General features: G+C 36.4%; 1 protein-coding gene across 1 annotated transcript; it reads left to right on the forward strand.

Annotated features, from left to right (window-relative positions):
• Nucleotides 1–2,577: 2,577 nt before the first annotated feature.
• Nucleotides 2,578–4,939, forward strand: LOC104095825 (small ribosomal subunit protein eS4). Its single transcript, XM_009602041.4, has 5 exons — nucleotides 2,578–2,704; nucleotides 3,360–3,437; nucleotides 3,535–3,715; nucleotides 4,009–4,106; nucleotides 4,255–4,939. Exons 1-5 carry the CDS (start codon nucleotides 2,702–2,704, stop codon nucleotides 4,687–4,689), a joined length of 795 nt encoding a protein of 264 aa, XP_009600336.1. The 5' UTR covers nucleotides 2,578–2,701; the 3' UTR covers nucleotides 4,690–4,939.
• The last annotated feature ends 9,357 nt before the right edge of the window (nucleotides 4,940–14,296 follow it).

The following is a 14,296-nucleotide window of genomic DNA, read 5'->3' on the forward strand; positions in this document are numbered from 1 at the left end:
AGAAGATGCCAAGCTAGCACCTTTATGACTTTTCAAAAGTTAATATATAGGTCTTAACTCGTCTATCTCTCTTCATTAGACCGATCCCTACGACGTAAGTATCATTAGACCGCCTCTTTTTTTTCTTTATAGTTCGAGTTTTGTAAGGTACTTCATAGTTAAGAAACATCTAATTTCTGTATTTAAGTGTTTAAATAGCAATGAATGTTGATAACTTGGTTTCCTAATATTTAGAACTCACGTGACGGTGATCGGAAACTGTGAGTTCGATTTATTTCACTTTTAGTGGACTGTTTTGTAGTCCAATCATGTTGGCCTATTGTGCCGTTGATTTATAGAGTTTGGAAGGCTGAAGGGCGTGGAGAAACGCCACATGTGTTAGGGTAGTAGGCTGGTCGCTCGTCGTTGCAATTTCAGGCTAATTGATAACTTATTGATTGGGTATGTTTTGGTATATTTGGGGTTTTTGTTGTATTGAAGGTCCCAAATTGTAGTTGGGTTATTTTTGAGTTGCTGATTGTATTGTGTTTGTATCTTGCCTATAGTAGGCTTGAGGGACCGTGAAATCAGGGGAAATGCTGCCCGTTTTATTTTAGAATCGAGTTATCATTTGAGATACGTGATATACCACCGCCATCTAAGTTGTATATGTATTTCTTTGTTATAGGGTTGGCGCGCTAGTTGTCAAAAGCTTGTTGTTGAGTTGCATTGACGATTTGAGGTATGTTAAGGCTATCCATTCTTTCCTTTGGGCATGATCCATATGATACAAACGAAACGTGCAAACGCTGAACTTTCATAAATTACTCTATTCATAGAAGTACAAGGGGTTCCTATGTTCTCGATTCCCCATATGTCCTGCTTTCATATAGTCTGTTCATGGGTCTCATGACATTCCGATAGATATTATCGAATTACTTCATTATGCATTGCATCCATTTATACATGTATACTGACACATGACCAGATGGCATTATATGCGCGTATAGTATATGTATATGGGGTATGGGGAAAGGTTATGTCGTTATATACGCACCACCACCTGCTCAACTGGTATACATTTATGATTTCGCCTATAGAGGATGAGATGATATGATGAGATGCCCTGAGAGGCTTGATAATGTTATGTATGTATATACCTATGCATGATATGACATTTATACGCATATGCATGACATTATAAATGTTTCATGATTCACATATCTATTTAGACTTACAAGTTGAGTCCTTTACTCCATGTTTCTTTCATGTATGTTATATACTAATTTTTATGCCTTACATACTCGGTACATTATTCGTGACGCCCCTATTGCATGGGGGGCTGCGTTTCATACCCGTAGGTGCAGGTAGATAGGCTGACGGCCCCCCATATTAGGATCTTTGCTCAGCGAGAGTTGGTGTGCTCTATTTGATCCGGAGCTGCTATTGAGTTTTGGTACGATACTTTTGTATACATATGGGTATGATGGGGCCCAGTCCCGTCCTCTATATAGTTGTACACTCTATTAGAGGTTTGTGGACAGTCATGTATAGTTGAATAATATGTGGCCTTGTCGGTTCGCCCTACCGTATTCCATGGCCCCCCATATTAGGATCTTTGCTCAGCGAGAGTTGGTGTGCTCTATTTGATTCGGAGCTGCTATTGAGTTTTGGTACGATACTTTTGTATACATATGGGCCGTCCTCTATATAGTTGTACGATACAACATGTTTTTTCACGTATGTTGTTCATATGAATTAGTAGTTTATTTCGAGAAGTTATGCATGACCTACCCATATTTCATGTTTATATCTTAGATATATGCTTAGGGGTGTTCGATAGGTAGAACTTGGGCACTCATCACGACCCATCGGTTTGGGCCGTGACAATAATTATGTATAAAATATAGGCTATTTTCGAAAAATTATGTAAATGGCTCAAAAAATACAAATATAATTATATGAAATGAAGTAAAATATTATCAAACATACATGTGGGTGAAATTAATAATTTTGGATGATTAAGTCATCAAAAAGTAATTTTAACGGGCAATTAATAAATATTTGAACAATTTAAATGTAAGAAAATCAATTTTAAAGCTTTAAAAATTATGAAAAATTATAGAAAATACTTATATGACTCTTGTAAATTGGGTAATGATGCAAACTGATCTTTTGAGAGTATATATAATATTTTATAAATATGAGGGCAAAATTGAGTATCAACGGGAAGAAATTAGAATTTGTAGCTTATTCCAAAAGTAAAAAAAATGTTTATGTTGCTTTTAAAAAATACTTTTTTTTTTTATCTTTGCCGAAAACCTTAAAGTTTTTAAAAAGTAACCTCCTATAAGCTTGGCCAAACAAGCTGTAGATGTATTTTCTAAAAGGTACTTTTTAAAAAAAATACGTTTGAGGAGAATTACTATATATATATATATATATATTGTGTATAATCATGTATAACATATACATATGGCTAGAAAAAGTAAGCAATGAATATGATTGGCTATCTGTGTAAAGATCCCAAAATAAAAAAGTGGAAACGAAATAAGCCCAATCAGAAGACAGCCCAACTTACTTGGCCCAAAAATAGGGGCACTAACGAGGGCATGTGCTGAAGTATTTAAAAGGCATTTTATCTTCTACTTAGGGTTTAAGACTCAGTTATCGGCGGCAGCCAACCTCTCCTGGCAGCTGTTCAAATCGGAGAAACGCCAAAATGGTACGTTTTTCTCTTCTTTAGATCATCTCGCCTATGTTATTTTAGCTTATTACTTGTTTTCTGATAGATCATTTGTATCTCAGTCCTCATTGCTTTTGTTAATTGTATCAGTTTTACATTTGCTACTTGTTTGCTGTGTGATTATGCATCAAAGACGATATTCTTTTTTATTCTATATGTTGTATTCACTCAGTAGTGCATGGTGTTGATCCCAAGTTACACTGGTTAATTTTATAACTCGTGTATGCTAATAATGCCGATTGCATTATTTCGTGCCTCCAATAGAGATTAATTATTTTTTTAGAATGGTAACAGAATTAATGGGTCAGATTTTCTTAATTGTATTTTTCTGTTGCAAAGTCAAATGCCCTTTATCTTAATTACGGACAGTGCAATTTGTGTAGTAATTAGTAGCTTATAGTTCAATTTATTTGTTTTATGTATTGTAGAATGTGTTCTTACCTATGTGTAAAAGATTGCACGTGCTTTGTATAACATGGATTGTTTTAATATAAAGCTGAGGAACAGCTCCCCCTATCGTGCGAAATTTACTTCGTTCTTCTAAATTTAATCCATATAAGTCGTAAACTTTTTGGATTTAGTTTTTGGAAACATGATACTGATATAAACTTGATCGTTTCTTATTTATGTATAGGCAAGAGGTTTGAAGAAACATTTGAAGAGGCTCAATGCGCCGAAGCATTGGATGCTTGATAAGCTTGGTGGGGCCTTTGTAAGTCAAATATAGTTGCTTAATAGTCTTTTTTTTGAATAACACTGGATAGTTTCCTGCTTCTTGACCTTACAATTCTCTTTGTTCTCCTCTACAGGCTCCCAAGCCTTCTTCTGGTCCACATAAATCAAGGGAGTGTTTGCCATTAATTATTATCCTCAGGAACAGACTGAAATATGCTTTGACATACGGTGAGGTCATCTCAATTTTGATGCAACGACAAGTTATGGTTGATGGGAAAGTTAGGACTGATAAGACTTACCCTGCTGGTTTCATGGGTAAGAACACATCCATTAGATATTTTTTCATTTAAAAACATTTTGGTTTATGGTTTTGTTGTTTTCTGTAGTGCTAAGTTTTATTCAGTTCCTTGTTGAAATAATAATGTTGATTCATCTATATGCACTTGCTTTCACAGTTTCAAAGACAAATGTTGATCACTTCGTCATCAAGTTTTTCACTTAAAATCCTTTTGCTTCATGCCTCATTCGTTTCCTTGTATCGTTTCATTGCAGCGATGTTTGTTGAATCCCTTGGCATATTAATAATGCTGATAATTTCTTTTATATAGATGTTGTTTCCATTCCAAAGACAAATGAGAACTTCCGACTGCTTTATGATACTAAGGGTCGCTTCCGTCTCCACTCACTCAGGGATGAGGAAGCCAAGGTCAGATTTTCATGCTCTTGATTTTTTTACTGGCCATCTGTGTAAATAATCATAAACGTTTAGCATATCTGTACCTGTTTCCTGTTTTTATTGTTTCTTTGGGATGCTGTGTTGTTAGATTAGTCACATTGTTTTCTGCTCTTTGCAGTTCAAACTTTGTAAGGTTAGATCGGTGCAGTTTGGACAGAAGGGGATTCCATATCTCAACACTTATGATGGAAGAACAATTCGCTACCCAGATCCCCTCATCAAGGCCAATGACACCATTAAGCTGGACTTAGAATCCAATAAAATTGTTGACTTCATCAAATTTGATGTTGGAAATGTGGTCATGGTGACTGGTGGTAGAAACAGGGGACGTGTTGGAGTTATTAAGAACAGGGAGAAGCATAAGGGTAGCTTTGAGACCGTTCACATTCAGGATGCCCTGGGGCATGAGTTTGCTACCCGCTTGGGAAATGTGTTCACCCTTGGTAAAGGTACTAAGCCGTGGGTATCTCTTCCTAAAGGAAAAGGTATCAAGTTATCTATCATTGAAGAGGCTCGCAAGAGGCTGGCTGCTCAATCAGCTACAGCTGCTTAAAGTCTTTCGTTGAGCTCAGATAAATTTAGCAGGTTGGACCATGTTTCTCTTTGTTTAGAGATACCAATCTTATGTGCTGTGTTAAATTTAACATCTGTGTACCCGGTACTGTTGCACCTAGCTTTTTTGTTAGGAAAACTGATTTATGATCAACGATTTGCTTTTATGAATTTGAAATGGATAGGGTCACTACATCCTTTTATAGTTCAATTGGCATCAAGTTTGGTGTCATTTGAATTGTTTTCCACAAGATACATGTGCTTGAGTCTACTTAAATCAACTTTTTGTACAGCCCTTTCGGGTTTTGGCTGCTCTGCTGCCCAATGCCAAACCGTTGTCGAAATTATCTTGATCAACAATAAATTGTCATCTGGTTGCTTAGTTAAAGAATTTGTCATCTGGAATGTGTTTGGTGGTAAGGAGAAAATGTTTTTCCTCGTGAACTCATTTTCCAACAATAAATTGGAGGAAAATGTTTTCCCTGTCAAGAGAAGAGAAAACATGTTCCAAAACTCTTCAACCTTCCCCCACCCTATTCCCCAACCGCACTAACCCTCCCGGACACATGTCCCACTCCTAACCCACCTCCCCCAACCCTGTCTTACCCTCACCCTAAATAGAATTATTATTAAGAATAATTTCTTTCCATGTTGTAGATAGTTTATTTTTTTTTTCATTTCAACAAAATGAGTATTTATTTTATGATATAAAAAAAATATTTTCTTTTATTTCAACAAAATGATGTAGTAAAAAATATTTTCTTTCATTTCAACAAAAAAATACTTTCTTTTCATGATGTTGAAAAAATATATATTTTTATTTTAACAAAATGTAGTAAAAAATATCCTCCTTTTCAACCAAAAAAGTATTTTTTTCATGATATTGAAAATATATTTTCTTTCATTTCAACAAAATGATGTAGCTAGTGTTTGGCCATAGATTCCCAAATTTGTTTTAAAAAATCTGATTTGGGTGAAGTTTGGTTTGAAGATGAAAATTTGTTTGGACATAGTTTTTCAAAACATATTTACACTTTTTTTTTTGAAAAACATGAAATGTGACTTATACCTATAAGTTTTAAAAACTATCAAAAATATCCAACAACACTGAAGAACATTCATACAAAACAAACGAAACAAATCTGAAGAAAATTCATACAAATCAAGCGAAACAAATTTGAAGAAAATTTATACAAACATTAGCAGATTTTAGCAAATCACTTTCAGATTTTCTCTTTGCGGCTGCATTGCCACAGATTGACACATCAACTTTGGCGAAAGTTTTCTTCTGTTTATAGAGAAGGGCAAAGCCGCTTGAGTTTAATGAGGAAAATATGGATAGATATGGATTAGTTGGGTCATAATAACATAAAGTGATTTTTTTTTTTATAAAATACAAAAGTTTGGGGTGATTTTTGATTTTTTTAAAAAAACCAAACAATAATATTTTGGGCCAAAAATAGTTATTGAGCTGGTTTTGGGATTTGAAAATTTACCAAAATATGGATAAAATCTATAAACAAGCAGGTATTTACCAAAAATAAAATGGAAAAAATTTGTCAAAATCTATGGCCAAATGAGGGCGTAGTAAAAAGTATCTTCTTTCATTTCAACAACAAAAAGTACTTAATTTTCATGATGGTGAAAAAATATTTTCTTTCATTTCAACAAAATGATGTAGTAAAAAGTATCTTTTTCATTTCAACAAAAAAGTGCTTTCTGTTCATGATGTAGAAAAAGTATATTCTTTCATTTCAACAAAATGATGTAGTAAAAAATATCGTCTTTCATTTCAACAAAAAACACTTTCTTTTTATGATGTAGAAAATATATTTTTTTTATTTAAACAAAATGATTTAGTAAAAAGTATTTTCTTTCATTTCAACAAAATGAGTATTTTCTTTTAATGATATAAAAAAGTATTTTTTTTCATTTCAACAAAAAAAAATACTTTCTTTTTATGATGTAGAAAAAATATTTTCTTTCGCTTCAACAAAATAATGCAATAAAAAGTATTTTCTTCCATTTCAACAAAATGATTTTTTTTTTTCATGATATAGAAAAAGTATTTTCTTTCATTTTAACAAAATAAATATTTTTTTCACATTGTAGAAAGAATACTTTCTTTTTCAACAAAAAAAAAATATTTTTTTTAGTTATGTAGCACATATTTCAACGTTATTTTTGAGTGAAAAAGTAAAGCAACACGTAGTCCCTTTTGGGTTTGTGTGAATTTTTAAAAGAATAATTAAATTTTTGAAGAAAATAGAGTCTTGAAAAGATTGAGTATTTAGGGTTTGGGGGGGGGGGGGGGTTAGCACAGGGAACATGGGGATTTGGGGGAAGGGAGAGGGTAAGGAAAGTAGCATAATTTTTTATTTTGTAAAAAATATTTTCTACTCTCTAAAAAAATACTAGAAAATATTTTTCGGAAAATATTTTTCACTCACCAACCAAACATAGAAAAATAAGTGATAAAACCACTCATTTTCCAGAAAACATTTTCTAGGAAAATATTTTCGTTCCTACCAACACACCCCTGGTTGTTGGTCTTTTTCTTTTATTGTAAGATAAATAAATGATTCGGCATGTATTAAAGAAACTCAATCGTGGCTCGTAATAAAGACAAAATCCATATCAAAGTTATCATTTTGTGATGAAGGGGAATAGTTTTAGAATGCGACATCAATAATGTAACTCGATCTTCGCCTTTTGCTTGCAATTCTTCTCTGAAAGCAAAAATCACCTAAAAGGAGAAAATCTTGAAAAGTTTTATTTTGAATTGATGGCATGGCCATTTTAATTTAACTATTTCAATGCTTCTCCAAGTAGCCAATTTGCCAATCACATAGTACTATTTTGGAAATGAATACAAAGCCCTACTAAAAACAACATGTTTAGAAGAAAAGTTTAGGAATTTATCCCGTAGGCAATGCATTAGTTTTGCATTGAAGGGCAAAAGTACAAAAATGCCAATAATATTTTAACACGAGCATTTGGTAGTATTTAAAGCATAGTAGTAAAATATATCTAGGTAAAATCCCAGCAATTATAGAAGATACGAGGGGAACGTGCATAACTTAAATGAAAGTGACGAACATAAGCGAAAACAGAACGTTGAAATATACATTTGTTTAGGAATTCTGTTTCTTTCTTCCATGATATGAATGAACACTTTCTACTCTTACATTTTGACCGTTTGAACAGAGAAAAATGGCTTGGTGGGAAATGCAATGAACCATGAAAGAAACAACCTCTTTCAAATATACAATATTGGAGGGCAATAATGCAATGTAAACTCTCACGTCAATCCCAAGACTCTGGTAAATCGTTGTCTGCATTATATAATAGAATGTGAAAAAAGAAACAGATATATCAGTATCCATTTGAATACTAGTTGATGGGAGAAATCTTGAATTGTTTCTTGACGATTTGGCCATTGATTTCTGATATGATTGAACTTTCTTGACATGGCTGATTTTCCACTGATCCCTGTTATGCAATTTATAGGATAAAACAATTGACATGCCCATAAGGGTGAGATCATGAAAGCTAGTTAGACGATCGAAGCCATCTGGTAGGCTTGTTAGCTTTGGACAATCATCCTATAAGAAGAAACTGAATTTCTGGCATATAACCCTTCTCAATAGGCATCCGACTACTCCAATTTTCCATGCCAAGAATCCTCAATATTTTGAGCTTAGGAAACTGTCACAAGAATGAATAGTGGTAGTTAAGTTAGTTGATAAGAATTTACGCTTTAGTCCCATAATTTTATTAGTAATAAATTAGTCAAATGTAATTTAAATTTCAGCCTTTTGAGTCCTTAAGTTTGTTAGACCAGAGGTGATGTCACAAGCTGCCAAATGTCATTTTCCCGGATCCCTAGGTAACAGATTTGGCAGAGCTAGTCGTTATTTATATTCCCTTGTACTACAATGATTGGTATGAATGAGAATCTATCTAATTTTCCTCTTTAAATTCTTCTCTTCTTTCCCTCTCTGATATCTTTCTTCTACTGGTGTGAGCAAAATGTGTGAGTGTAACATTTGGTATCAGAGAAGCGGTCCTCTGACTACCATGGCTGAACAGAAATTCAAAGGTATTGAGGATATCATCTAAAAATTGGATACTCAGGTACATCAATTAACCACAAGTATCAAGGTTGCATCGACTAGAGTTGACAAAATGGATTATACTCAAGCTCAGAATGCATAAACTCAGAGAAAGCTCGAGCTGATTCTTCAATCGCTATTGAGGGAGCGTGGACCAGAAACACCGTCACCTATGACTGGATCTTCATATGCTCAAAGAGTTTCCTTGTCCATAGGAGGAACAACCAGTGAAGGGAGTGTTCGACAACCATTACACTCTACAACTCCACTCACACCTCCTTCTGCTACTGATGCTCGAGGTATAGCCTTTCCACCTGCTCCTGTACAGAGAAATCCTCAACCCCTAATTTTACCTACTCCAGTGGGAGTCATGGAAGCTGGGAATCAACCCCTGCAACTACCAACAACAGAGACCCCAAAAGGCAAGCTCATATTTTCAGAATTTGATGGAACCAACCCCAGAGCTTGGATAATGAGATGTGACAGGTATTTCGAAATCTACAAGGTACCTGACCATCAGAAAATAACTTACATTGCCATGCACTTAAAAGATAAGGTTGGCAACTGGTTTGATGTTTATGTTATTGATTGGGGGGGGGGGGGGGTAGTAGATTGGCCTTTATTCTGTATGGATATCTGTAGGAGGTTTGGTTATTTCATACCTCTAGATATCATTGATAAGTTTAGAAAGTTGAGGCAAGAATGAAGCATAGAGGAATATCAAGAGAAATTTGAGGAGTTAAGAATCTACATGATGATGATCAACCCTCACCTGAATGAGCTGCATTTTGTAGCTAGTTTTATGAATGGATTGAGACCTGAAATCAAGCATTTGGTTAGGATCTATAACCCTATAACCCTTTTGGATACTTATGAAGTAGCCAAACTACAAGAGGATGCTTTAAAAGCCCTACAAAAATACTTATATCGACCCTCTCAAACTACCACCAAAAACTATTCACCCACCACTCCAAGAATCACATACCCTCAGAACCCTCTTCCCCCCACTTATAATGAACCCCCTCAGACTCACCTACCCTACCAAAAATACTCTTCCAACACCTAACAACTAAAACAATCAGGTAGGCCCTTCTGGTGCTACAGGCACCAACCAACCAAAAAACTTAACTTACGACCATATGAGAGAAAGGAATATATGCTTCGGGTGTCATGAGAGGTACTAATCTGGCCATCAATGTAAACCAAAAACCTTGAATGTAATTACTGGAGTTAGTTGAGTGGAGCAGGAGGAAGAGTATCATGATGCAAGTGAAGTAGCTGAGCCTTTGGGAGAGGCTGTGGCTGTGGTAGAAGAAGAGCATGCTGAGCTATCTATGAATGTAACTTTGGGTATGACTACTTCACCTTCTACCATCAAGATACAAGGAAGGGTGAAGAATTTATCTCTATTGATCCTAGTGGACAGTGGTTCCACTCATAGTTTCATTAGCCCAAGAGTAGCTAAAAGTATGGTAGGAATGATATACCCTACAACACAACCCATGAGAGTAGTTGTGGAAAATGGGCAACAAATGTTCAGTAAAGAATGGTGCCCTAAGTTCAAATGGACTATGTAGGGAGAAGAATTTCAATTTCCCATGAGGATATTACACCTTGGTGGCTATGACATGGTGCTAGGGATGAATTGGCTGGATCAGTTCACTCCTGTTATCCTCAACACAAGGCCTCTTAGTGTGACATTCCAAAAAGGGGGCAAACTCATCACACTCAAGGGAAATGCTGATAGTGCTGAAGTGTGGTCTGATGTTGAGGAAGATTCAGCAAAATTGTTGCAGCAAGGGAGCAGTTGTTGTCTGGTGCAATTGTATGACCTATCCAAGCAAACTCCAAAAGTAGAGGTGCCTACACCAGTTTTAGAGCTGTTGTAGAAGTATGCTGATGTCTTTGAGGAACCAAAGGCCCTGCCTCCTAAAAGAAGCTATGACCACACCATCACCTTAATGCCAAAAGCTCACCCTTTCCGTCTAAGGCCTTACAAATACTTCCATGACTAAAAGGACACAATTAAACAAATGATTACATAAATGCTCAAGGTTAGGACTGTGGTGCCTAGCCAATCTTGTTTTGCCTCAACAGCTCTCTTGGTCAAGAAGAAGGAATCCACATGGAGGTTATGCATTGACTACAGAAAGTTGAATGCAATGACTGTCAAGAATAAATATCCCATCCAAGTAATAGAAGACTTACTAGATGAACTCAAAGGGGCAGTTCTGTTTTCTAAGATTGATCTTAGGCCTGGTTATCATCAAGTGAGGATGAATGAATCTGATGAGTTCGAGACTGCATTCAGAACACATCATGAGCTATGGCAATTCAAGCTCATGCCCTTTGGGCTGACTAATGCACATGCTACATTCCAGGCACTAATGCACCAGGTGTTTGGGGAGTACCTTAGGAAGTTCATCTTGGTATTTTTTTGATGATATCTTAGTCTACAGTCAAGACCTGGGCAGCCACTTGAGGCATTTAGAAAAGGTGCTTTAACTACTGAGACAACACCAACTATATGCCAAGAGATCCAAATGCTCTTTTTGTCAACCACAAGTGGACTACCTTAGCCACATCATTTCAGGAAATGGAGTGCAAACAGAACATGCTAAGATCCAAACAATGCTTCAATGGCCTAGACCAACATGCATCAAGAATCTAAGGGGGTTCCTAGGGCTCACTGGCTATTACAGGAGATTCATATTGGGATATGGAGTCATTAGCAAGCCATTGACTTCACTACTCAAAAAGGGCAATTTTGCATGGACTGAAGAAGCTACGATTGCATTTGAAAAGCTCAAAGATACAATGGTTAAGGCTCCAGTATTGGCCTTACCTGACTTTTCTATGCCCTTTACATTAGAAGTTGATGCTAGTGGTTCAGTTATTGGAGCCATTCTCATGCAAGATCACCACCAATAGCCTATTTGAGTCAAGCCCTCAGTCCTAAACACCAGGGACTATCAACTTATAAGAAGAAATTGCTGGCTTTACTTCTAGCAATAGACAAGTGGAGACACTACTTGCAGCAAAACTTCTTCACAGTCAAGACTAACCATTTCAGTCTCAAATTCCTAAAGGACCAGATGATCTATACTATTATGCAACACAAGGGATTAACCAAGTTACTTGGGCTAAACTTCGACATCCAATATAGGAAGGGAAGTGAGAATTCAGCTGCTGATGCCTTGTCTAGAAAAATCTCAGGGCACTGTAATGCTATCACTAGCATTAAGCCAACTTGGGATCAAGAAGTGTTAGAAAGTTATCAAGGAGATGAGGAAGTGAACCAGCTCATTTATGACAAACCCCCAGTGAAAGTGCAATCAATCAATCAATTGGTGAATGGACTGTTGAGGCATCTGAGCAAGCTATGGATAAGAAGCAAGGGTAACATGCGGCAGCAGCTAATCAAGGCAATGCACTCATCAGCCCTAGGTGGTCATTCTGGAGTACTAGCAACTTATAAAAGGTTGAGGTCATTATTCTATTGGCCATCTATGCAATCAGATATCCAAAGACTAGTTCAAGAGTGTGATACTTGTCAAAGAAACAAGACTGAGAACATAGTACCTCCAGGATTACTACAACTCTTGTCAGTCCCAGACCACCATTGGAAACATATTTCTATGGATTTTATTGAAGGGCTTCCAAAATCAGAAGGCAATGACACTATTCTGGTGGTGATTGACAGGTTCAACAAATATGCACACTTTATTCCACTCCTTCATCCATTCAATGCAGTCCAAGTTGCAAAGGCCTTCCTAGATCAAGTATATAAGCTGCATGGTCTTCCCCAAAGCATAGTGTCTGACAAAGATAAAGTGTTCACAAGCATCTTCTGGAGGGAGCTTTTTAAATTGCTTAAGACTGAATTACATATGAGTTCAGCTTATCACCCCCGAATAGATGGTCAATCAGAAAGACTAAATAGATGCCTTTAAACATATCTCAGATGCATGACAAGTCACAAACCAAAGGCATGGAACCAATGGCTCTCTTTAGCTGAGTTCTGGTACAACACATCCTTCCACTCTGCATTGCAAATGACCCCATTTCAGGTTGTTTATGGTTATGAACCTCCACAATTGACATTTGAATTAGTAGCTCAAAGCAAAGTTGATTTTGTAGACCAATGGCTAAAGGAGAGGCAAATAATGACTAAAGTGCTACAGGAAAGTCTCAGAAAAGCTCAAAACAGAATGAAGCAACAAGTAGATAAACATAGAACTGACAGAGAAATTTTAGTGGGAGATTGAGTTTATCTTAAGCTTCAGCCCTATAGGCAGTCTTCTGTGGCAATTCGTAAAAGCCTCAAACTCTCATCCAAGTTTTATGGTCTATATCAGGTGATTAAGAAGATTGGCAATGTTGCTTATGAGTTACAACTTCCTTCCACGGCAAAAATCCATCAAGTTTTTCATGTTTCACAACTCAAAAGGAAAATAGGCACTAATATAGTTGCTGTGTTGATCCTCCTGTATGTACTCCTGATGGTGCTCCTATGACTGAACCAGTTGCTGTTTTAGGAAGAAGAATGATCAAGAGAGGTAACCAGGCAGTGACACAAGTTTTGATTAAATGGTCCAACTTGCTTCCGGAAGACTCAACTTGGGAAGATTATAGCTTCATCAAATCTCAGTTTCCACGTTTTGAACATTGAGGACAAGATTCTATAAGGGGCGGGATTTGTCACAAGAATGGGTAGTGATAATTAAGTCAGTTGATAAGAGTTTACGCTTTAGTCCCATAGTTTATTAGTAACAAATTAGTCCAATGTAATTTAAATTCCAGCCTTTTGAGTCCTTAAGTTTGTTAGAGGAGAGGTGATGTCACAAGCTGCCAAATGTCATTTTCCCGGATCCCTAGGTAATGGATTTGGCAGAGCTAGTCATTATTTATATTCCCTTGTAGTACAATGATTGTTATGAATGAGAATCTATCTAAATTTCCTCTCTAAATTCTTCTCTTCTTCTTTCCTCTTCTTCCCTTCTCCGATATCTTTCTTCTACTAGTGTGAGCAAAGTGTGTAAGTGTAACAGAAACACTCCAGGAGTGACGTTAACAGTGTTGTTTATGTTGGTTGAAGATGCTAATATTAGAATAGCTAGCTTGAAAGCTTTATAAGAATAGGAAATAGATCTTCTGTACGTGTGAAGGCAATCAAGTTCGAAGCAGACCATTCCGGCAAGTTTATCATATGAAGTTGGACTTTGAGTTTCTGTAAGTACTTTGTGAGCGATTTCATTTGTATAGAAGAGCAGCCCGGTGCACTAAGCTCCCACTATGCGCGAGGTCGGGAGAAGGGCCAAACCACAAGGGTCTATTGTACACGCAGGTCCGCGGAGCGATTTCATTTGTATGTTTTGCTCAAATTGACTCTTTACTTAATACTGTCAAAGACCTCTCAAGTTCCTCATTGTCTCTAAAGATTGGCAAAAATCTTTGCTGTTGGCTTCTGCAGAAGATGTCTTAGGTGTTGCA

This window comes from Nicotiana tomentosiformis, chromosome 2 (assembly GCF_000390325.3).
Source record: "Nicotiana tomentosiformis chromosome 2, ASM39032v3, whole genome shotgun sequence".
Classification (NCBI taxonomy): domain Eukaryota; kingdom Viridiplantae; phylum Streptophyta; class Magnoliopsida; order Solanales; family Solanaceae; genus Nicotiana; species Nicotiana tomentosiformis.